Here is a 26,933-nt window from a genome sequence, read left to right on the forward strand (position 1 = left end):
TTTGAAAAAAGACAAAAGTCCACAGCCTAGTTGTAAAAGAGCTTTATCCAACATAACAAATTGTCTTCACAGACCATGGACTTGCATAAGAAAAAAATATCTTGGCCTAAATGGAGGGGACCGCTCATTCAGGACAGTCAAATATGCTAATGTGTGTGCTAACACGTGTCAATCAATTCAATTTGTCCATCCACTACAATATCTGCTCCTAGCAACAACTAAATAGATGTTATGGATTTGGAAGACGTGGTTATCTCGTGATCCTGCATAAATCTTTAAAATGTCCAGGTACAAGGCTGGGATACCATATACTATAATTGTATGACTGTGGGGTAATAAAGCATGTTATTATACCAACACTTTCCAAACTAATTCCTCAGAACTCCACTTTGGATCGTCTCAGCTCCAGTTTATTGTTACCCAGTGGGAGCTGCATGCAGAGTTTAATTGCCCTATAAATGCTAGATAAATAAAGTTTATAATCATCATTATAATTTCAAGACTAGGCAGGTTTACACAAATTACACAGATGATTGAAGCAACGAAGCATGATTGGTGTTCCAACCAATCACGGCAGCTCACTCGGATCAGACCCAGACAGAACACTGATTGTCCCTAAAATCTAATTTCCCAGTATTCAGAGCAAAGGAAATTTTGGAGGAAAACAACATCCAACATCATGGAATTAGGGCGGTGCAAGAGTGGCAAAACCAAAAATATATCTTTGTAGATGTGAAGGTATTAGCTCTACCTACAGTTGTTAGAATGTATCTAGAGCCGTTTGATGAGTCATTTGGTCCAAAACTAGAACTGCAGTGATTTGAATTTGGCAAAACAACCCAGACAAAAAGCTGAAAGATGTTAGGGAAGCAGTTAGAATGAAAAATCCATCATGCATAATACACACGTAAACAAATACTCCGCACAGGTTCGACAACATGAGCGTGGAAACCTCTCATTAAGCCCATAATTAATGGTATAACGACTCCAATGCACACGCTCTCACGTGCAACATGAATCATATTCACCTTGTAAAACATCATGCGTGTAAAAATATTCAGAGTCGGCATGAGCTTTCTCTGCTGAGAGGAATTAGTCCCATTTATGGCATCTGTAGCTCCCCACAGCTTTTACCACAGAGACTCATTAAGGGGATAATACTCACTTCAACACACAACTTGACATGCATACAAACTTGATTAAATTAAAATGTATGAGCCTCGACACAGGCACGCACGCACGCACGCACGCACGCACGCACGCACACGCACACGCACACGCACACACACTAGGATATCGGTGGGCGACACCAAACATCTACACGCTCAAGAGTTCTGTGGGGGGTTTTCTCTCGCCAGACACAAGTGTGTGCATGTGTGTGTCTGTGCGTGTCTGTAGCACTCTTATTACTCAACTACGAGGGTTCATTAATACAGAAACCGTGACCTTCATAGCCAGTTCGATATCTTAAAAACACTTAGGGGTGAAGCCATAAACTGTACATACGTGCACATATAGCATACATACATACATCCAGCATGTGCACAGATGTTATAGAGCAGCCATAAATACGATTACACTTACACGCAAAATGGTAATTTTCCGCTGGGCTTAGCTTTCCCTTAACCTTCTGTGTGCAGCCAGATTATTCATAGTGTGTGTATGTGTGTGTGTGTGTGTGTGTGTGTGTGTGTGTGTGTGTGTGTGTGTGTGTGTGTGTGTGTGTGTGTGTATGTGTATGTGCAAAGCCAGCAACAGTGATGACATATACATACACTGTACCTACCAAACCAAGGCCTCATTGATAAACAGTCAATAAAAATGATCACACAAGGCCAAGACTACGCAAATCCATACAAATACCGATATGTGTCACTCCATATTGCTGTCACACGCACACACAGAGTTGGTGAGTAACAGTAGCAGCCAGTGTAACAGATAGTGTTCACTGCTTTACATGGTCTGACGGCCAAGTCAGTGGGCTGCACAAACCGAGAGGTCACAATGTGCACATGCATAGCACATGGATGTACACTGGTGAACAGCTTGGAACGGAAAGTGACAGAGACAGCTGCTACTGTAAAGCAAAGACAAACAGACAGAGAGCGACAGACAGACAGACAGAGAGGTAGAGACACTTCATGAGTAGAGAAAGAGGGTAAGTGTGGAATGATGGAGAGAGGATGGGGGATGAGGAAAGACTGGCGGATGGACCAAATGAGGACAGAGACGAGGAATGAAAGTGTTCCGTGGGAGTGGGGAGACGGGACAAAGATGTACGCCATGAAAGAGTGGATTAGATCGAGTCATCGCAGAGAGGAAGAGTAGCAGAGAGATTTGATGAAGGAGGGGCCGTCACTCGTTTACATCGTTATTACAGGATGTCAAATAATGTAAATTTGTCAAGGACTCATGACATAAACCCCACCGCCATCTTCTCTTGGGTGACAGAGAAAATCTGCATTATTCTTGATCTTACAGATCAAACTAGTAAAAAGAAAGTCAGAATTTCAGGTCTTGCTGATTCCAAGGTCTAAACTGAGCACAGCTTCAACCCATAGGTGTGTGAGGCCTTTAAAAAGAGAAAGGTGAGTATCATTAGGAGCACGTTAGGTGTAGAAGTGTTGTTGCTGCATCTTTCATGGCCACAGACGCGTCTAATCATTATTTCCAGAAGGTTGATTATAACAAGGAAAGCAGAGTCTTAAGATGTCTCAGGAGCTTTATAAAACGTAGGTGTCCCTAATGTGAGGGAGAATGGTACTTGTGGCTTAATAGTGCTGACAAAGGCTTGTACGTGTGACGCCATTTAGTTGGTGCACGCAGGTTAGGCCCAAATACAAACATACTCTCTGTAATGTAGCCAGCCATTTCCTTTCTAAAATAGGTCTTATACTCTTTTTCCCCTTTTCAATTTGTTTCTTTGCCAAAACTCAGGTTCTGTAAGTATTAGACCTTATCGGAACTGATCTGAACATCTTTCAATTGATTGATAATAAATTTGACCCTTGTAAAAATCGGATTAATGCTATATTAATTCCACCTCAGCCCAATACTGTTGCATATCCTCTCCTCTATGATAGACCGGCTTTACGGTGCTGCATAACCCAGTGTAAACAAGCTTTTGACTGAAACAAGTAATATTGGGCTTATTAAAATCTACTTTTGATTATCTGAAAATCTGAAACCGCCTCATTCTGATTGGAAATGGCAACTTTTGAACTGCGGCTGTACGTGTTTGGGACTGGATCTGATCCAGAATATGAGCGTGGCGAGTATTTGTCAATTTTCAAACTTGGGGAATTTTTGTGTGAGACCGAAACGCAAAGTATATTTGATTTCCCAAGTGTTCGTGCAGTAGGTTTATTGCTGAGGGCCATTTGCCTTGTGTAACCCTGAAAAAAATAGGCTTGCAGTTATGAGACTGGCTCTTGCTGTCCTTTGGTTTGCAGGAGCATATTGTGCATGAAGTCATTTTGTGCTGCAGCTGCACAATGTCTAATCTTTGTCTTTTTGCCGAAGCTGAGTCATTTTGGGGTTTTAAGTTTTACTGACTGTTCTAAGTGTAGACACATTAAAAGAGAATCCCCTTTAGGCCACAGTTTGTGATTACCCTTGATGTATCCATACTGGTGATTTAGTGCTATGCAAGTCTATTGCTCTGATGATAGTGTTTAACTATGACATGCCAGGTTAAAGCCTGCAACTGGAGAAACTTCAATGCTTTCTTATTTAATTCTACGCCAGGAAAGTTTGATTTTACTTTGTTAATAGGACATAAAGTTCTCATATTAAGCACAGAAAAGCAGAATTCCACACAAGGTGTTCTAGAGTGTAAAGTACACTGCAAACACTGCCATGTACACTCGGCTTTTTCTGTGTGGAGCATTTGCTTTATTTGAGACTTAATGTTTTATTTTTTACAAGGACACTGGCAAAAGAGACTCCCAGCAGATGAGAGCGGGTGCTAAGCAAAACAATCCCTTTAGTCTTTCAAGTCAAAGCACATAAACAGGGAACCACGTAGAAACCTGGCGAGGCAAAGAGGAGCACTCGTGATTTTCACTCTCAGGTTTTCAGTTAAATTGAGCCCTGCGGAAACACTGCTTGAAAAACAGTAAAGTACAGTAAACAGTCTCAACGGTCAACAGCCCAGTGGTGACCCTTCAATTGGACAGTCTAAAAAGAAAAGAAGATTTTCTCTCAAGGCTGTTTGCTGCCAAATATCTGTAATTGCATGCAAATTCTGTGTGGAACAACATTAACAAGATGAGAATTAATTTCCTGCTGAGAATGCAGTGTGAATACTGAGCAGCCGGAATGCTTTGCGGAATCGAGCTGACGATGCATGAAGTCTCTGCCCTATTCATTTGAATGAGAGAAAGAATCAAAGTGAGAAAGATTCTGCATACAGTGGAATCATATCAGCATCAGAACTCGGTATATAACAAGTGGAAGATAGTCACGCTGCACGAGATGAATAAGGAGTGTGATAGCCAACAGCAGATGAAGGCACTTCAAGCCGGAGAGAAACTGTGGGCGAATGAGACTGTAGAGAAGCTCAGCGAGGAAGTGCAGGAGATGAGACATATGTTGTTTGATAGCCTCTGCAAACAAAACGTGTCTGGGAGCAATTCAAACGAGCAAAGGGAGACCTCTGATGCCTGGGAGGTAGTCGTGCAGCCGGAGACAGGCGAGCCGCACAGCACACTGAGGAAATCAAATGGCTGAAGAGCCTTCTGCAGAGGGGAGAAGCCTCACTCCAAGAAGAAGAACTGAGGGGGAAGGCGAAAAAGCACCTGTGCATATATAGCAGCACTGAAAGGCTTTAAAAGGTAAGCAATAATATTCTCAGCTCATTGAGGAACTTGTTGGATTGTTTTCTAGAACCCAAACAAGCGGCGACAGAGCTCCCAGCATCGCCAAGAGGTGGAGTGAGAAAATACAGGTTTCACTAAATCTTAATTTACAGTAATGCCAAAGTGAAAACTGCACAGTGACAATAATGGGAGGAATGGAGGGAAAATTTACAGCAGATGTGGGAATCGCAGCGGTAGCAGTCTCTGCCAGTGAAAAGGGTCTAATCATATAAACTGATTCATTTTTGATTTTTATTCGTGTCTAATACACAGGGGCACCACAAGCCGAAAATGAAAAGCTGTTTAAAGGTGCTACACACAGCAACTTTAGAGGCGCACAATCACATTACCAAGCAGTTGTTACGCAACCAAAATCCTACAGCACATTTCACTTTACTCTCTTCTATAAACATCTCTGCTGCTGCTTTCCTTTAACTGCACTTCTCCTCTCTCCTTTCTTTCATTTATCGTGTCTCTTCTGGGGATTGGAGTTAATCTGGTGCCAAGATTTTCCGTAATCTGATCCAATTCCCTTTCAGACTCGCAACACACACTACTCTCATCTGATTCGCTGCCGATACAACCACAGAATAACACAAACACACACGCACACTCTCGAATAGATCAGCTCAATTTCAGTGTGCCACCTCTCTAATCCTTGTGCTGCAGGGAGCTGCCAAAGCAGCGGTGCTCACCCACCCGAACACTGAGTGTACACAATCAAAAACACACACAGGCACAAACATATGCAGGGATGCACAAATGCACATATATCACATACGTGCCTAACGGCACAAAAAAGTCATGATTAGGCTGTAATGAGCACAAGAATGTGAACGCCCACACACACAAACCTCCACATGGTCCCATATGCACCAACACGCTCACTCTCATCCCAGCTGTAATGGAAAGGAGCTTGAGCAGAATCCCTTCAACCGTTTGCCATTCATGTATTCATCCCTCCATTCCAGCTTTCCTCCAAGATTTAAGTCCATTACTTAGTTCCATCACTTCTCTTTTCAATCATACCTGTCCATACTCTCACTTCCATACCCTCTGCCTCTGTAATTAAGATTCAGATCATCCTCTTCCGTCTCCATTTCTGTTTTACACACTTGCCGTTTCGTTTGTATACCAAATAGTCTGCTGGACATATGTTTGGTCGTGTTTGGTCATAAAATTTGACACAGAAAAACAACAATGAAAAGTGTGAGGTATACAGAGGCTTTCACAGATTTAAATTGGAGTGATAAAACATCCTTATTGCCGTCTCATGGGGGCGCTCTTAGCCAAGAGGGTCAGGTAATTGAAAATCGTAATTATTAAGCCAGCACAAAAGGCAGTGAGCAAGTGTATCGTAACCAGTGGTGTTTGTCTACCCTGAAGAAAAAACTTTAAACATGGAATAAACTTGGAAAGTTGCTTAGAGGTAGACTGCTGCAGATTTATATATAATTTTTTTCTAATATGTTAAAAGGTCAAGGTCACAGTGTTAACCTGATATCTAAGGAGACATGTTGACTGGTACCAGTGGGCGTGACCTATCACATCCTTGCTTGTATGATGCCTATAAGATGCCACAGTCACGCATGCTAATGTATGAAGATTTGACTCCTCTTGAAGCCACGATGCGATCCGCTTTGCCACAGGAAGCAAATGTTTTGATAAATTCCTCAGTCGCACAGATTGGTTGTGAACGGAGGACAGAAGGTGAACTCGGAAATACTCCTGCTTGCGTGAATTAGCCCTTAGCCCCCGACTGAACCCACTACTGACATCTTCTGTCCTTCACATCTGATGAGGGGGACATGACCGAGTGAACTTTGTGTGATTGGTGGAACATGGTCTTTAACCAGGGTCTGACCAGCTGAGGTGACCTTGTTCAGCTTCCCTCAGCATGAAACCTGCTCATCGCTGCTCGTGGACTTAATTTATGCCGATTGAGCCGCTTCTCTCTGTTGAGCACAAAGGGGTCAGAACCCACTTATTGCAGCTTCAGGCTATAATTACACATGCTCCTCTGCAGCACTGATATTAATAACTACAACACACACATGCCAACAAAACAAATTTTACATCAACCTTATGAAAGTCTTATTTTGGCTGGCCCGCATCCCTTGTATAATACTCAACAATTTATAACGCTTACATTTTCTCAATAAAACTCAACTGTGCTTAAACCTTTTGATCGTTAAACAACATGTGAGACTGCATGCAGCGCGGGTGCATCTTCTCGGAGTGCATTTCCACTTGTGTTGTTAATTCTGGTGCAGTATTCAGACAGGATAAGACTCCCCACTGAATTGATGCCCACATTGCAGCATGTTAGTGTTGCTGAGCACAGCCATAAGTAATACATAATGCACACTTACCAGATTCCCAATGAGGATCAGAACACCCAAGCTTTGCTCCAAATATGTTTGAAACTGTGGTGCAATGATATTTAAATTCTCGTTTATGCTCTTCTCAACGCCTGTTAAGCTGTCGAAAAAGTATCTCAACTACAGCATGCATACTAATTAGGAGGACAAGACTGTGCCTAAAAGAAGAACACTCTATATAAAGTATAACTGGCACATGATTAAGTTTCACTGAAGACTACAGCCATGCAAGCAGCTCTGTCACGCTGCGCCAGAGGAAAAGTCAGGATTCATCCTGTTCTCAAAATCTGTGAGCAACTTTATGGCAATTCCTCAACTTGAAATATTTCAGTCTAGACCAAAGCTGGAGATTAACCGAACGACCAACACTGTCATTCTTAAAGCGATGCACCTGCCACGAGGGGCTCATGATTTAAGTACATATTCCAAGATCCAGTTCTAAAGTCTTTAAAGTCCGTCAAACTATGTATTCTGTCAAAATAAAAACTCTCTGGATGGAGACTGTGAGAAATTAACCAGTGTCATGATCGCCTCCCACCACAGACAAAACTTTCCAGCGGTTGCATCCTGGTCTTAGCGTCCACCAAAACAAATGTGACTTGTTAAAAGAAATAAAAAAGGCCAGAGTGTTGTCTCCTGTAGCAGAATGATAATGGATACAGCTCGACTATTCACCAGCGCTGACACAGCAGTGTGGTGATGGGACTAGCTAAGCAAGACTAGTGGAGACTTAATGATATTCTCAAGGACACTTTAGCAGCCTGGATGAGAGCCAACACAGAAGGTCAGGAACAGGTCCCTCATGTAGAGGCGTGCGTGCTAAGTTATTAAACCATTACACTAACCATACAGCTTACACCACAAACTGCTGCATTAATCACACTCTCCTACCCACTCACTCCGTTCACTCCTTTCTGATTCTTCCTTTTCAGTTTTTCCTCCATAGCTACAACTCAGTCATTTTTCCCAGCTGCCATCTATCTGTGTGCCACTTTCATCACTCCTCTTCCTCTCGCTTTGTGGTTGTCCATCCTTTGGAAAATAAGTCTTTTCAGCTCAAGTGTTTAAGAAAATGTAATAAAAGAAAGTGTCCCGAGCGACTCAGGACTGAAAGGTCACAGAGTGACAGATGGCATGAGAGCGATGCATGGATGCGGCAGGGGGACAAAAAGAGGATTGACAAGACGAGGGAAGGTAGATGGAGACGGAAGCAGATGGGTTTAAAATGAGCAGTGACGGTGAGGGACAGAGAAGAGGTGATAGACAGAAACAAACAGAGTTGTGGAGTTGAGCTCAAAGCACAAACAAAACCTGTAGATTCACAGCAGAAGGAAAACTCTCCGAAAGGCCTGAGATGAACAGTGTCCGAGATGATGCAAGAGTGACGAGAGGAAGGAGCAGAGTTTGTGCATGTACTGTACATGATGTGCTAAACCAGAGGAGTCAGTTGGGATAAACAAAAGCTCTGTGTCGCACAAGGAATATGTAACAGCTCATTTCACCTGTGTGTCCACAATTCTTTTATTCGGACTTGTGTCCAGAAGCTCCAGCCCCTCCCACTCACAGGATAAGTGGTATGGATGGATGGACGGGTGAATGGATGGGTGGTCGTATGGATTAAGGGAGGGTCCATATAAATGTTCATGATGACTTGATTATCAACCATTATCACTAAAAGCGACGCTCCTCCCTCACACGCATCATTTCCATTAATATATGTATTTTATATCACCTTTATTATTTTAACTGCATATCTGTAAATCCTCTACGATGCACAACTATTAAACCAAGACATCTGCTTAAGTCTCTTGTTTTATTCCTATTTGCTGACATACTGGATGTAAGGCATGTTTGTTTAATATTTAAATCCTGAATAATTACAATGTCCATTTAATTCTGGATATTGTGATTGTAGAGACGTAATAATAATAATCACTGACAGAAGCGTCACACTAAAGTGTATATGGCCATTAGGATTAATTTTAGAGGCAGCGAGATTTGCAATAAGCAATGTTATGTTCTGCGTCTCCATTATTTCTGGGCTTTCATGTAGCTCGACAAACAAATCAGCCATTGTGTAGCTGCGGCTTTCAATGCGATTTCACAGCCATGACATAACATCAATGATGATGTGGATGCAAAAAAGAATGAAAATCAATCTGTCGATATTTCTCGCATTACTGACAGATTTCCGTGAACCCAAAGGAAGCAGGGTAAGGCCATCAGCCAGGAGTGTAATGGGAGTTAGTGCGGAGGCTACGCAGCAATAAAGTGAACACACACACATACAGAAGCCGGAGAGAGTTAGAGGAAAGGCAATCCAGACGGATTCTAAATCAATACGACCACAGAAGACACCTAACAGGAATTTACAGGCCATGTGTGGACACAACATTGTGGGCTCATAAAATCTGATGTTTACTATCAATTAATTTGGAAAAAAAAGGAGTCGCAGAGGTGCAAAGTGCAGCCATAACTTTAGATGTACTGGAGGGACAGAGACGGAAATAAAGACTCGTCCCGAAATAACACCGCACAGTTCAGAGGAGGCTTCAGCAACGCAACCCAAGCTGTCACATTTTATGACACCATGGAATGAACTCCTATACTGTGTATCTCTGTGTGTGTATATGTGTGTATGTATGTGTGTATGTGTCACATCTTATGCCACATATTTATTTTCTCTACTTTCCCTTTTCCTCCTTGCTCTCGTAACATGTACCTGTCCCCCTGTGTTCCCTGTCTTTTTCCTCCCCCCCTGCCTTTAAGTTACTTCTCTCCGTCTCCAGCAGAAATCTAACGGTTTCAACTTTGGCCTTTTCGGAAATGCCACTGACAGCTGACTTCCACATATGAAAAAGCTAAAGAAAAAAATAAATGTCTTATAGCTAGGGAGCTTATAAAAACAGATTCAATGGACATTCTGCTTTGAAAAAACTCAAAGGACAAATAGGTAAGTGTGAGTAGCTCAAAACTGTTGTATTATTACAAATATTAAACAGAACCATTTCAAATAACCCAATCACAGTAAGAGAAAACTGGGAAAAAAAACACCTAAATGTGACTTTTACAGCTTCAAACTGCTTGCTCGTCGGATTCTAACTCATGCGATAAATGAGACCATAACGTTTTATAAGTGTCTTTTTGATTCTCTGCCCCATTACTGCACACACCTTCTCTCCATACCCGTCTGCTCGCCTCAGCATCCCTCTCTCAATCTTTCTTCTACACTAGTGTTCTAATAATGGTGTGAGTGGAAGAGTTTTCCTGAGTGTAAAACGCCAGTGGTTGCTCCAAAGTGTAAAGTTATAGTAATGTGAGCAAAGTTTTCATTTATGCATAATTTACATTGCTGGCAGGCCAAACAACACACATGCTAAATTACTACAATTACTTACTTTCACCAATTTAGACCTGATGCAACTTTTGCATGCTTCTCCCTTTAGAGGCGGATGAGACGTGTGCAAGTTTAATACGATATCATCGTTTAGGACGTGTGATGAAATGCATCGAGATTCACTGAAATACTTGCAGAAAAGGTGAAGTGAAACTATGGGAAATATGCGTTTCTAAGTGACAGGAGCAATATTGAAACAGAGTACAGCACAATGATGAAAACAACAATATAACAAAGATTGAGACCTTGGCAATGTGCCTGCTGAGCCAATGAGGGTTGTGCCAGGGCCACAGTCTGTGAGGCAGAACGAAAATGTTTTTTTAACATGTTCAACCACTGGTAAAACTCCAGTAGTTATATTAAATATGGCTTCTGGACCTAGAACCATCATTTGTTATGACACCTTTTGTTTTGTGACCAGTCCAAGCATCTGCTGTGAAAAGGACTATTAATTTATAGTTTCGATCGATCTCTCACTACTGTTTCCTGCCCCAACAGCCTGAGCTAACACACTGAGAAATAGTATTAAGGTATTAGTATTATTAAAGACAGTATTACCATCTTTGAATATAGAACATTTCACATTAGCCAATGCTGAGTTTGTTCAGCAATATAAGAATGAAGACATCGAGATTTAGGATTGAGGATTGAAAGTTTAAACCCCTTAAAGTGTCGAGTGTATTGTGAATTCAAATAATCACTCAGACTGCCAGTCAAAATGTCAAAACTGTCTTATCCTAAACTCTCACGTTACTCCTCATATGACTGCACTGGCTTTCCTCATATCCCTCTTATCACATCTTACTTATCCCCTGGTTCATTTTAAGGCTTCCTCCTCTTTCTCCACCGCTCCTCCCTGATCTTTTATCCATCTTCTCATCTGATCCAGTCTCTCCTGTATGCTCCAGTCATCCCTCTTCCCAAAGCTGTCGTAATATCAGGCATTATTCCTCTTTTTGGAGGGGGGGGGGGACCCAGCGATGCTCTCCCGTTCACCACTTTGCACTCTATTCCCCTCACTCCGTCTCTCGCTCTGCCCTCGTTCGCCCTCCGCTCTGTCAGCAGTTAATGGAAGTATAATGAGCTTGTTGTCTGTGACATGATGAGGAGGAGTGAATACAGCTGCCTAACGATCAAAGAGCAGCACACAACAGACACAGCTGGACAAAGGCAGGCGCACACATGCCTGTACACAAACAGAGAGTACACACACACACACACAAACAGACACAGATTATTGTTTGAGCATGCAGAGAGGTGTGTCGTCTCAATCAGACACACAAACACATTTGTCCTCAGTGGGGATACACAATCAGTAACTTGGAAATAAAATCTGTCTAAAAGCTATTTCCTGCCTCCTATTCTTTTGCCATGGCTTCTTCCTCCCCTCTCGCTCCATCTCACCCCTCGCTCGCTCGCTCACTCACTCCCCTAACCCCCCCTTTCTCTCCTCCTCTCATCCCTTGTTCTCTACTCCTTCCAAAAGGTAGTCAGGGCAGAAATGGGTTTTTCTGGCTCATAGGACTGCAGTTGTGTGCATGTGTCTGCACACTGCTTAGTGTGTGTGTGTGTGTGTGTGTGTGTGTGTGTGTGTGTGTGTGTGTGTGTGTGTGTGTGTGTGTGTGTGTGTGTGTGTGTGTGTGTGTGTGTGTGTTAAACTAAAGAGATTTGGCTGTACCCCGTGTGACAACACAACACCCACACTGCAGCGTTTGACACAGCCGGAGGGAGTGAGGAAGTGGTGAGAGAGAAGGCAGGAGACACAAGGGAAGGAGAGACGACAACAGTGGCACAAAAAAAATACGAGGAGGAGGAATGAATGTGTGCTCCTTTGCATTTCTTCCTAATTATGCATGTGTGATATGCATGTGTGCTCTATATCAATCACAGCCATTGTGTCAATCCATTTTCATGAGAATGCGCATGTCATTCAATTGTTTGTAATTTGTGTCAGCATAATAAATCCTGTATGTACTATATAGATGTGTTCATTTGCATGTTTCCTATACTGGATGCTTATTTTTGTGTCCTTGAAGGCAAAAAACTAAATATACATTCAATGGCTGCTGTTGTTAAACTAGTAGTGTGAGTATGTGTTTATATTTTCCTCACTGAAGAAGAAGACCTAAATTCTCTTTAACCTCAAAAATACACATCAACGTAGACTGCAGTGAAACATATCGTCGTGGCCACAGACAAAATCGTTAACACACAATTAAAAAGCTCAACTCAAGCAAAAGTATCTTGATTGCCCCCTAGTGGCTGGCTGCAGTACAGGCCAGAAACCCTGTCTCCTCCATGTTTGCACGTCAAATAACTTTTTCTCAAAGATGGTTTCTTTGATTTTAGGTTGTTCAAGTGTCATTTGATGCTTTGAAAGGAGGTAAAATGTCATGACTGACAGCCGGGACAGACTCGAGATTGGTCATGCTACTGCGCCGACTCTCGATCCAAATACACAAAATGGTAACGTTTGTATCTGGGATATTTTGGTTTCTAAGGAGGTGGAAGTGGAGACGCTCTCCCCATCTTCATATACATACTATGATGCCATTCCAATATCTCTTGCAGTTTGGTCGCTGTCGCTTCTTTATTGATCTACTTGCATATGACAGATGTGCTTGTACAATATTGTCATAAAGCAATTACCTGAATTCCACTCAGCTAATATTTTGGACAGAATTCTCTATTAACGAATTATGATTAATATCTGATTCGCACTATGCTCAGTCATTAGTCTGGTCAATAACACCAATTGGATTACAATGACTTCAACTTGAAGAATTTGAATCCAATGAACAGTATATATAATTACTTTCACCCGATTTCACACAAAATCATCAGATTCAAGTGCATCGAATTAACTATGACGCACAAATGCACACAATCACTACATAGAAGGCCTTTGCCTGGAGGATGTGTTATTTGATTTTTCCAATTTCTTCACAATTCATATATCCTGTTCAAGAAACATGTAGCACAGCGTGAATACAAAAGAGAGAAGAAAAACAAAAGGACATTTGGATGGGAGAAACGGAGCATTGATTTTGCATCGTGTGCGCAGACACAAACACCTGTCACAGGCCGGGTGACAGCCTGACGGAGAGAGAACGGGAAAGAGAGGACACGCGGAGAAAAGAAAGTGAAGGAAAATAGAAATAAAGACAAACGGCAAACTCAGAGGGAGAAAGGGCAAATACTTGTTTAGTGCAGAAATGGTGGCAGGGGAGAGGGGATTGGGAGAAAGTGAAAAACAGGAGGAGGTGTGAGGAGAGAAGGAGGTTAAGAAATGAAGAGTGAAATCGCGTTTGCATTATCCCGTGTGCATAAGCAGCAAGTCACGCAAAACAGGGAAAAAAGAGCTGATGCCAGTGAGTCTGTTGAGTGCATGCTTGTGTGTGCGTGTCCACTCCGGTTTCATTAACAGCTCTTGCTTCCTTATGTAAGTGAAATGAAGGGATGAGGAAAGAGAGAAGGGGGGGGGAGCTGGGTATCTCCCGTTCTTCTCCTCCCTCTCTTTAATGGAATGTTAAGTGAAGCAATTCTGCATCCACAGCTGCAACCAAAATGGCCAACGGAGCCGAGAGGATCATCAGTGCTGACGTTCTGTGTGGCAGAGAACAGGGAGACAGAGCTCCTGTGTACTGTTTGTTCAGTCAGAAGACTTGAAAAATGTTTTCCTTCTTTCCAGATGAATTTCCCCGAAGGCAAATTCTCTTTCTTCCATCTCTCCTTATCACAGATTCCACTTTTTATTGCACGCAGCAGCACATTATGGAAACAATTCCTCAATAGATGTGTCTGGAGAAAAGAAAACAACCTGTGTGTTCCTTGTGTTTTCCTTCCAGTCCTCAAAGGGCAGAGCTGGCAGAGAGCAGTTGTGTAATACATCGGGAGCCATTTAGATACTGTACATCATTAGGATGCTGAAAAAGTGGTAATCTAGTGCGAACCCATCAGTTTTGCAAAATGAGGCCTGACGGGGAATCAACACCCCAACGTGACACTAATGATTTCATTACAAGCCAAAGTGTAATTTACAAGCTTCTGCCAAAAGTGGCCGAGTACACCTGTCAGCAGTCAGCCACTAATGTCTTTTTGGCATAAATTGTCACTCATTTATTCTATTAAAAATTAACTAAAGTGACAGGATGTCCTGATCACAGAGTTAACTGTAAAAGCCAGTGTGCTCGATAACTGTTGTTCATGTGGCAAAATCGAGTGAGAACTAAAGGAACCAGCTCCGTGTGCTTAACCTCATCTACAAAACAGAAAAATCTAAAATGGATTTAACCAGCGATACAAGGTTTTTTTCCCCTAATTATAAACTCATCAATTCAACAAACTGTCTCTCTTTCGGTCTGTCTGTAAGTGGCATCTCTCAAGAACCATATTCTTCTGGTGTGATTTGGACATGGTAATTATAAAATATTAATAAAAATTGAATAAACATGCCAGTAGCGCTCTTTAGCAGCCAGTGGGGGCGGGGCAGTTTGCCAACAGTGAGTCTGTGGACCAAGTTGAACTGGTTTTCTTCTGCATCATCGGATAAACAACAATATTATGTATAAGCCACATTCATGAGAACAGTAATAAAGCATATTCAGTTTCTTATTATGAATAAGATTCACTTAAAATCTTCATTTCGAACCAGGCACGCAAGGATTTCCAGCCTGACCCTCAATCATAGACTTTATAAAAGCTCTGCACACAACGTGGAGCACACAAACAATAAAGAAGTGACAGTATATTGCACTGGGACAACAGGCCAATAAAACAGCCCTTTACAAAACAGGCAGGTTTAGAGTGGGCACTGCACTAGTACTTCAAATAAAGGAGACTCGCTCTAACAACAAGCGGTCAAACTGTTTATCCACAGTAACCAAGGATCAGTGTTTTTTGACACTAATGTCACGGATATCAACAAACAGCAGCGGTTGTTCTGCCATTATGTCGGCAGCGGGGGGGGGGGGGGGGTCACAGAGCGGATCGATGTCGTTGTGTGAGGGAGAGCCGTCAAAGTGGGACAGGAAGCTGCTGCTGCTGTGTTCAACGTCACAGCTCTGATTCAGGAAAGCCTGCGTGCAATCTACAAATCACACACTGAGGCGGCACCATGCTGGCTGGGTTTGGTTCAGTGTAAACAAGCAAATGCAGCAGAACAGCGATGCAGCAGGGTGTGTGTGTGTGTGTATGAAAGAGGCTGGAGAGGGAGTATCGTGATGCGGAAGGATTGGAAAGAACCATTTCTAAAGATTTTGTAAAAAGCATCTGGGAGTGTGTCGACTATTGTTCCATTCGCACAATGAACTCTAACTACTGTTGACAGCCTCTCTGCTTGGTTTCCCCTGTTGTTATACATCAATTTAAAAGTACTTACTCATCCTGCCTTGCGTTTAAACAATCATATACACAAGCTTTCTATTCCTTCCTTCAATACTAGTATTGAGCATTCGTTATTTAATAAATGCTTCTAGATTGCTAGCATTCATTTTACCTGCATTAAGGGCATCCATTTCTCTTAAATCACTTTGCTTGAGTGTTTTGACACAATGCGATGATTCATAATGATTTAGTCGTCCTGAAGTTCTTTTGTCTGAAGTATAATCAAAATAAAACCATTATAAGAGCTGCAGTTGTGCTTCTTCCGAACCAAGCAGTTCTTTGACCATTTATAATTCATCACAGTGCACTTCTAACTGTTCTTTAGTGTCATTGCTGCATATTGTGATACAAACCAGTGCAGAAGCTTCCTGCTCTCTCACCATTTTCTCCTCCTCTGCCATCCATCCCTCTTTCCTTCCTTCCACCTTTCCCTTGGCTCTAATTTCAGAGCGCACAGTTGGCTTGAGTTCCCCCCCCCAGCTGGCAGAAAGAATCAATACGTCCCCTCCTCTTTTCTTTTTCACTCGCTTCCCTTTGTCTCTGCATCATTTGACCACCTCACTTTTCCTCTGTGTACTCTTTGCAAACAGCAGGTTTGTCCTTTTCCTTTTCCTCCCTTAAATCCCGCTCCATCCATTCCCCTCTTTTAACTTTGTACTTTATTGTCTGGTGCCTCTCAGTCTTTAATCTCCCTCCATCTGTACTTCCCTCCCTCCATCTGTACCTCCCTCCCTCCATCCTTGTTTCCCTTCTAGACGGTCTCAGATCACTGAGATGCATGGGCTCATCTAAAACGCAAACAGACACGCTCACAAACATTCCGGTAATAATCAGCAATAAAAAAGCGGGCCGCCATTTCAATATCACCTTTAGTGTTGCATTGTGTACCGAAAAATAGAAAGGTGTTGTGAAGCCCTGCCTTTAAAAATGTAACAATACCACATTTTTGTCTTATTGGCCCTTTAAGGAGGAAAGTATCCTTTATGTTGTGTTTATATCCTGGTGTGTGTGTGTGTGTTTTTGTGTGTAGCTCTCTGCTTCCACTGCCTGCAGGAGCAGTGGGCGTGCCAAATGTTTTTAGCTTTCATGGTGACAAAACAATGGCTGTAAACACCAGTGATATTTCCAGCCGTCCAAGGTTTATCGACAAAGCGGAGGCAAGAACCAAAATATGGAATTATTTCACTTGCATGGCTGAAAGCGAGGACCCGCCCACAAACATCACAAAGCCTGTTTGCAGAAACTGCTTGAAACCTACACAGACAAAGAGAGACAACACGTCTCTCCAGGCAGAGCGTCTCAGTGACCCAATCGGCTTAAGGTCTGGTTAGTGAATGTGATAAGGAACATAATCACATCCTGCCCTTGCCCTCGAATATAGGCAAATTAACTTTTTGCATCAGAGTTTGACATAAAATGAAACCTTAGCGACCTCTCAAATGTAGTGCATAGTGAGATTAGGTGATTAGGTGTCCTGAGAGATGGGTTTCTGGCACGATTCTTGTACAGGTGGTGTGTTTACTGCAGGTCTACACTCTCCCTTATATTTCCATATAAGAACTATATAAATACTAATACTACTAACACATAAGGGTAAATAAGCAGTTCAGGTTGTCATTATGAGGCATAGGGGGGGAACAGAACCTGTCTCATAAATAAGAGCACGTGCAGGTTTGTGTTGTTCACATTTCCCTGGGATGATGACTGCAACTTCTCCTTGGGTCAAACCCATGGGCACCGTTAGAAAGTTGCCATTTTGAGATTTGACTCAATGCCGCAGAGGAATTTTGTGATGACTAAGTGAATTATATTACCTCCAGGAAAAGTGCAGCACATCATGTTGCCTGCTCTCGACAAAACTTCCGTCATAACATCATTCTGTCAAAGACAGCTCCCAGATCAGTGCTTCAGGCGGCTCAGCCCATAATGAGAAAGTACTTTTGTCGATTTCATAAAAAAATTACTGAATGAGAATAGGGCCATTTTGGAATCAAGATATTTAGGCAGCTGTCTTATAAGTCGGAATTTTTTGTGTTGTGTTAAAGTTTATTAATGCCTCAATTCTAAAATACTGCACACACGCACGCACACACCCACGCACAAACGCAGCATGAGGACTCTACAGTCATAAGGATACAAGACACGGATGGGACACGGATGGCTAGAACAGCAGCCGTCCGATCACAACTGTCAAGGTCACCCTGACACAAAAGACTCACGCTTCACTTTGTGCATCCTACATGAAACACACTCCAGCTGAATCTGTCTTTGCTAGAGACAATGGAAAACACCACATGCACAGACACACACACACACACACAAGGATGCTGACCAACAACAATGGAGGGGTATGTGTAGCTTATTTGTACTTGTAATAAAACCAGTTATTTTGTGTAAGCTTGTAGAAATCTAAAAATATGCACTGCTGTTTTTGTTTTATCTAAGCTGTTTGTGTTTCTGCAATGTGTGTCTTTCAGCCCACTTGTCAATCAAATAGTGCGAGTACGACGGTGACAGAGTTATTTCTTTCTGTCTGGGAAACTTAGATTATGTGTCAATGTTTTTCGGAAAAAGAGTTTCCAGACACTGGATGCTTTCAGCAGCTTTCACTCTGTGTCAAAGATTAAAAAACTGCATTAAAGCAGTAGCAGCAAAAGGCTGAATAGATTAATCCATATGTCCATGATATGGTTGAATACTTTGAGTGATCATCGTGTGATTCATTTCAGTTTGATTAGTCTTAAATAGTCTTCAATAACCAGAGCAGCATAATTATCAAAGCATTAATACCAGTGGTAGTAAAGGACACATTCTCTTCACAACTGTACTTTAGTTTTACTGTATTCTAACGCAATGTAAATATAATCTCATCCTTTTGTTTATAGTGCATCCAACTCATATGCAGCATAAGTTAACCTTTAAAATGTCACAGACACCAATGCATTGTATTCCCTCTTATTCTATGTGGATGATTGCTTTTAATTTGTCTATAAAAATGATGCATCTATTTTGCTATGGTTGACCTTCCTGTATTAATTAAAATAATGCAGAGGGAATACACAATAAAAGAAAACTAAGTGAAAAACACAAATGTATATATTAAGATACTAAAGGACATTTATATGTTATATTGAAGGGATTGTGCACAATGCAGAGAACTACCGGAGGAAAAGTCAACAGGTGAAGACACCAAAAAAGATGAGGAAAAAAAGAAAGAACCGCAACATAAATAATTAAATCAGAGAAAAGAAACAAGACAAAAACTGACAGATGCACGAGCTCAGTGGGGAAAGAATGGAACATTTTGCATCTAACCCATTTCCAAAGAGCTGGTTTTCCTAATGGAATATAAAAATGTGATCTCGGGATAAAATGTGCTGCTGATTTTGAAGTAAAAAATAAGACAAAACTAAAAGAGAGACACATCAATGCCGGGTGTTTATGAGTATTAATGTTTACAGTACACTGACCTCCTCCAGGGACAATGTGTCAATCTGAATTTGTGGCTGAAGCAAACAGTGTATCAACGTGAGCGCGTTTGTGGAGTGTTAACCAGGGACATGACTCGTCTAAGCGAGAGTGTGTCATCCCTTCACTTACTGTGGCTATGATTGACAGCACAACTAATTCCACATGCAACATCCTCAGAGGATTGACGGACATGTGTGTACAGGACATGTAGCAAGTGGCATCTTACAGCACACACACTGGCAGACACACAAGATACACAATGAAGTCTAGCGTTGAAAATCACCAATCCTAAGTCGGTGCTATTTTAATTAAGACTACGAAGGTGTACCAAACTTGGTTGTAAGTAGAAGTCAGCAATGAAACAATTACAATAATTATCGCAATAAAAGTTTCATCAATAGCAAACACACAAAAGCCCATTTAATATTTTACTTATGCATTGTAATGCACAGCGAATAACATGTAATCGACCTTTGATTTGTAAAATGTTTGCTGTTTGTCACTCTCCGCTTATAGAGTTTAAAATGACATTTATCGTGATAATCATCGATATTGACTGAAATGACAGATTTTATTTTGATATGATTTCTGATCATTTTCCAGCCCTACTTTTCAGGGTCCAAACCAGATTGATGACGGTACCACCTTGTACCAAATGAGACTAGAGTGGGAGACTTGTGCTCTAGTTTGTTTGACACACACACACACACACACACACACACACACACACACACACACACACACACACACACACACACACACACACACACACACACACACACACACACACACACACACACACACACACACACACACACACACACACACACACACACACACACACAATTAGAGCTGCACAAGCTCCTGACAATTACTCTGCCTTAAGGTTAAACCGATAAATATGACATGAAACAAAAATGGCAGACACTGAGGCCGGGCTGACATTAAAGTCTCCTATAAACACACGTCTGCTTGTCTTCCCTCTCACATGCTGAGACAAATGTTGAGGTGATAAGATGCATAGTGTGGATTCCCATAGACATCTGCAGTGTGCTTACACGCATACTAAAAGAAATAGCAAGTGAGGTACCAATGAGGTAAACTGCTAACAACCATTCCAAGGATTGCTCCTATTGTTTCAGTGCAGTTTTGTACTTCTTGCTGTTGCTCTGTACGATATAAGGAAAATCTGCTCTGTATGGGTCAACATTATCAATATTGCAATGACGATATGACTTGCGATAAATATTGAAGCATGCAAATACAGTCTCTATTGCTTACTCAGCTGTTTGTGCTGGCGAACCTTCATGTCACAAACATATTCACAACATTTTATCTGAGCAGGGTTGCCTGTAGGCTAACGGCTCTGATAAACAAATAGTATGTGGAGCTAGTTCTTAATAGCATTTATAACGGTCTTAAAATAAATTCAATTCATTTCTAGAGGAGCAATAAACAATAACTGGTTGACTAATGCAAACTGTATTTTGCAAACTCAATAATATCTTGCTGGAAAGAAACAGAAAATGTTATACACTTAATAAGATTCCAGACATGAACAGAGAAATGAAGAAAACAGATATTAGCCTCATCCTTTAGCGAGTAGTTTACAAAAGTTAAACAAATATGATGATGTGTACAAGCTAAGAAAACCAGGTTTAGTTTGAGCTTGTTCGTTCACATATTGGCTGGGACCAGTTGAAATATCCCTTCTCTCCGTGGTTAAGCTGGTTGCACAGGTGGTGTGATAAAGGACTCTTTATACTCTGAACAACATTTTGATGGCACAGTACGATACTGGGAAAGAGCTGCAGTTGTCAACAGTTGGAATTTAACAACATGGAACTACTTACTTCATTGGTCAGTGATGTTGCAAGGACGTTGTAGCACGTTTGGGATTTTCAATTCTTCCCATTAAAAATTGAAGCAAGATCTTGGCAGCTACACAAGTTTGGACTAAAGTTGATATAGGGGAGTGATAAAGTTGTGATGAATAAAAATGGAAAAGACTAACTTGTTAAAAAAAAGATAAACAGCAAAATGACTTGGAAAGCCAAGGACAGCCAAGATGCAGAGAGACCTTGTGAGAAGACTTTCTGAAACTCCACACAATGCATCCTCTCTTCTAAGACATTCACTGTTAATGCTCAACAGTAAGTAAGTAGTTGTGATGTCAAACAGTAAATATAACTCTTCATGAACCATGCCCACACAGCAGGCCAACAATACAATACGCCACTTGTTGTCTGCACAATTATCCTGGGGAATGAAACTTTGTCCATAAATGAGTGTACTTTGATTTGTCGAATTTAATCTCCAGTCTAAGTCATGTAATTTAACATCTTTGTCGTTATAGTCGATCATAGGATTGTGCTGCATATGCATTGGCAGGTAAACCACAGGCCATTTGTGCACAGATGTTGCATGCCTCATAGAAGGCGAATATAACTTGTTGATGGTAGAGAAAGGAGGATTTATGCCCAAATACAGGTATTAAAACTTTACTTCCAATCATAAAACTCGTTCCCATTAAGCAAAACAGAGCACAAGGGGCTCTGCTGCTTCGTATTCAAACGCTCTCAGTCCAGTGCAGACGCTAAAACACCCAATACAAGCATTGGGGAGAAATGCAGATATCAAAGAGGTATTAAAAAAAGACAAAACCATCACTTTTTATTATGGGTGATTGAGCAAGAAATTGAGCATCCAATCAGCGGGCCAATCAATTTGATTATGAAAGCCTCAAACTGCTTTAGTGAGATGCATCATTCATAAAACTAATCAGGCCCGGCTGAGATGCTGCATGTGTTGGTTGAATCAAATGTCAGCGACAGACAGAAAACAGGAAGACAACAGAGCAAAGACGCAGCAGCCAGACAATCAAAGCCGAAGAGAGAGAGAGATACATTTCCAAGCCAATACACAAAATCAGCTGTCTGAGCCGCAGATAACACGCCACAGCGGCGTAGGCATTCCACAATCTCCCCTGATTTCTCTGTGAGGTCTGCCTTGATATTCACCGCTCTCTGTTCGGCCTTTTTTACTGAGCGCTGAAGCCACTTCCTGTAGCCGTCAGTGTTGCCAGGCAACTTTGTCCGCCAAGACATTCTGTCAGGAAATTCTGTGGCCTGCAGCGAGTTCAAAGACGGTTCCTCTGAAAGACTCAGATGGAGGCGGCAGATAATGGAATATGGGCGATACGCAAAGAAGACGAGATGAAGGGAGAGGGAGTGCCAGCACTATGGAGCCGCCATTAACACCAGATAAGAGCTAAGAAATAGCAGGTGTGTGTAGGAGTGATTGTGTGTATGTGTGAATGTGTGTGAGCGTGTGTGTGTGTAGTACATCATCTCATGTGTCTTTCTATATAAAACACACACAATATCTTTCTATGTGTTGACCAGGTGTTTTTGCAGAGTTTGGAGACTGTGTGGGCACAAGAAAATGGAGGAAACTATGTGTGCACGTACAGGTGTGCACATTCACACACAAACACAGGATACAATTGCAGTTTAATGTATTGAATCCTATGCCATTACATAAAGGTGAACTGCTGATTAAAATGAAAAGGCTCTAATTACGCTGCAAATTGAACTGGACGCATTAAGGTGTCCGAGCACTCTAGCCTTTCATTTCAGTGCTGAAAGAGCTGAAAACAAATTTCTCCACAACAGCAGCAAACTATGTAAACTGGCCTCCTGAGACAACCACACGTGTCTCTTAATGTGTGCGACCAACACACAGTCAGGGACGTAACCATGACTTCCTTGGCGAAGACAATTAAGAAAACATCAATATGACGACATATGCAGCTAATGCGACACAACCAACAGAAAAACATGCTGCAGATACTCACAACACAACCAGATCGTAAACACTCTACTTCATTGATCTGTCAGAGATTGACTTCGACACATCCTGACAGAGGGGAGCACCACTCCTGTACAAGCCTTCCTTCACAATTATCTTGGCACATATATTTCTTAATAACACTTTTGCAAAGATGGAGCTTCCTTTTGTCTCCATGTTCTACGCCTTGAGTTGCAAATCAAGGGCACAGCCTTGACGAGCAGAAACGGAACTACATCACTGATTATGGCAAGGCCTTTCCCGCTGAGTCTGTACATATGAAATAAAAGATTTAAGATATTTCATTCAGGTGAATTCAAGGTTTGAAAACAAGAGAAATCTTCCTCCTGCATGCAATCCCAACGTGTTCCCAGAGACGGAATGACAGGGCTGTGTCCGTGAGATGGAATGTGTATAATGTGTCCATGCACGTCAGTGGAAGTCCTATAAAGACAAGTATGTTGGTGTGTGCGTGAGTAGGAACGCACGCTGCACTGTTGCTAGCCATCATCGACACACTGTCATTTGAGGAGCCGCATCATTCTTGTCTAAAATGGTAATGTGCAGAGTTATGGACAAGAGTGAGCCGCTGACGCTGCTCCTACACACAAGGAGGCCGGGTTTATCATTTCATTAGCAGATAATTCGGGTGAGGTTATTTGATAACTGTTTAAAAATAATATATAAGCGCAAAGTTTCTACCTCTCTCTTATATCCTCATTTCTGCATCACTTTGATCCACGTCACTTCTTAAGAGAATCACCATTCATGGATCTATCCTCCCTCCTCACTTCTACCCATCCCTCAGCTGGGCCATCACCTGAAAGTTGAGGCTGGACCTAAGTGGTGCTGCTGAATTTGATCCAACTTTCTGGCAACACAGAAGCCAAAAACTGCGAGAGATTTTATATGTATTTAATGGTGCAATAAAAGGTGAGCTTCACATTGCAGTGACTGTTTTTGCATAAGCAGGGAGCACAGCTGGGGACAAATCCAAACAGAAATACACTCAAAAGTGGTTCACACACTCATTTCAAGAGGGGGCATTTACTCTCTTTACAGTTTAAATCTATCTCCACACATATTCAAATCTCATTTTCACACGCAGCCCTCATTTGAATCCCAGGTGTGTATAGCACATTCCAATTCCTGGGGAGAATCCAGTTGTTTTGCACATTAATTATAAACCCAAACTAAATGAGTAGCATCAGAGACTTGCTCAGACTTCCACAAAAAAAAAACTTCCCTGTGAGTGTCCTCACAGGGAAAGATTTTTCAATTTCCCTGAGCAATTTTCTCCTCAACTCGGCCAACTTTTATGAACAAGTGATCAAAACTCCAGACCTGCATGTTCAAAGTGCTGATACCTTCCTTGACAGCTCAGAGGATATACTGCTTCCTACTGAATAACCCGACTTAACATCCGGCTCAGCCACATTAATATTTAACATCAGTTTAATACACAACTATTCGTTCTGCGCGCTCTTATTAAAATATGATTAAGTAGAAGATCCGTCAAGAAACTTTTTTTCTACCAATTTCCCTCAGGGTATTTTCGCAAAATGTAATGAAATGGTCTAGTTAACTTGAATCTGTGGGAAATGACTGCATGTCAAACTGATGGAGACGGAGGAACTCGTGAGAGCTTCGTGGCTGATTGATCCCGGCTTCAACACCAAACCACAAATCCCCAAACCACAAATCCCACAACCCTACCTGTCTGGCCAGGTTGACGGCATCAGCGTGAAGTCTGTCTCTCAGATGAGGGTCCAGCTGGAAGGCCGGCGCGATCTCCACCACCTTCAAGACAGCAAGAGTCATTTTATTGAGAACGCCTTCAGTGATCACAAGATTTTCAGAATGCAAATGCAGTAAAGTATCATTGTCACAGAGAAAAATCTGTGTGACAAAACAACCTACAACATTAGCAACCCTCTTTGAGAAAATGTACTGGTCGTTTACTGTCAGCCACCAGGTGGCGATGCAGCTGTTTTGGCTTCACTTTTGGGCAGCTGTCATGTTTATCTTTATGTACAGTCTATGATTTAAACTCAGGGACATTCTCATGACCAGCAAAGCCTGCATTCGGAACATTTCTAAGAATCAAGCACAACTAAATTAGAAATGTTTTGATCCATGTGACCTGACACTGAAAACTCTTTGTTCTCATGAACGATTTTTTGCCTTAGATTCACTCGATCTAAAATAATTTTAATAATAAACCAGTGGAGGAAAGGTATTTATTTAAACAGCTCTGATGAGGCTACCCTGCACCCACTTCATTTCCACTTTTGTTACATTATTTGAGGCACTCTAGTCTGTACCACTAGCAAAAAACAGAACAGGATTTATTTTTACCCATCTGTTTACTTGCTCTGTCTGTTTAACGGTGTTCTGCAGGTTGTAAGAAGTGGGATTTTTTTGTTTTTTTAAGTCAAAACAGGGTTGAGATCAGAGAGAGTGAGCCAACACAGAAACAGTGTGAGCTGTAACATGGAAACTACGAACTGACAGATGCTCCAGCTCCCTGTAGAGCTGCAGGGAATTATTCTCCATTGGTCCATCGCTACCAGTGACACAATCATTTGATCTGTTGTTTGCATAAAGGCATCATTTAGCCACGCTTTTAACTAAATGCCTGGACTTGCTTGAGCACTTACTTAAAATCAGACCGAGCAGAGCAATAAACTGAAATCCAAAACTTAATAAATATTATGATTGGTTTGTTTTTAAGTAAGGTAGCAATCTTCTTGATTAATTAAGTGTCACTTAGCCTAAGCAAATCAGATGTAGTGAGTTATTTGTAGTCACATTCAGCCTTTCACTTGCTCTGCACCCTGGCTGCTGGGTGGGTAGAGTTCACTGTGCTGAAGGCTCATCTGTTTCATTCCTCTGTGTCAGACAAGTCATCCCATCCAAGAGAAATAATTGAATCTAGTTTAAAACAATGTGACCTGTGTCTGATTAAAAAAAACGAAAGAAGAACTCAATTTAATTCGTATCAAATCGTATTCTATTATAAAAAGACTCTCTAAGGATGAATAGCACTTCTAAGACACTGAGAAAAGCTAAAAATATCCCATCGGCGCTCCAGATCTATTTCAACGAGCGACTATTCGTGTTTCTGAGACTCAAACAGATCTTAGATTAAGGGCAAAGGCAGATTAAGTCTTGCAGAATTGGGGAACAGCAGCTTTGGCATGAATGGAGTCGCTAATATGATTATCATCTATAATTTGATTAAAAGGAAAGGAGGAAAACGATGAAAACAGCGATTAAAGTCCTTCGAGGTGACGAGACGAAGTGAAATACTACGTCTGATCTGTTTTCCCTGACGATTGAGTGACATTAGATGATTTCTCTTTAATGTGATTGCAGCCATGTTGGTTATTTCTGTTAATCATGTGATGACAGAATACCTAATTTATTCCTGTGCTAATTCCAATTCATTCAGCAACAACAGTGGCTTATTTGTGTATAATCCTCTTACCCCCTGCTACTGTGGACATCTACAACACCTAGGGCCACAAGCACCATCATAATCAACGCTTTAATCAGGACTGTAATAATCTTGATTATTTATACAAAGCT

General features: G+C 41.6%; 1 protein-coding gene across 1 annotated transcript in view; it reads right to left on the reverse strand.

Moving 5' to 3' along the window:
• pcxb (pyruvate carboxylase b) overlaps nucleotides 1–26,933 on the reverse strand; it is a 269,473-nt gene that overhangs the window by 216,760 nt on the left and 25,780 nt on the right. Inside the window, exon 9 of the mRNA XM_061066418.1 lies at nucleotides 25,059–25,142. Within this exon, the coding sequence (XP_060922401.1) occupies nucleotides 25,059–25,142 (84 nt within the window). The remainder of the gene's footprint in view (nucleotides 1–25,058; nucleotides 25,143–26,933) is intronic.

The sequence above is a fragment of the Limanda limanda genome, chromosome 22 (genome assembly GCF_963576545.1).
Source record: "Limanda limanda chromosome 22, fLimLim1.1, whole genome shotgun sequence".
NCBI lineage: Eukaryota > Metazoa > Chordata > Actinopteri > Pleuronectiformes > Pleuronectidae > Limanda > Limanda limanda.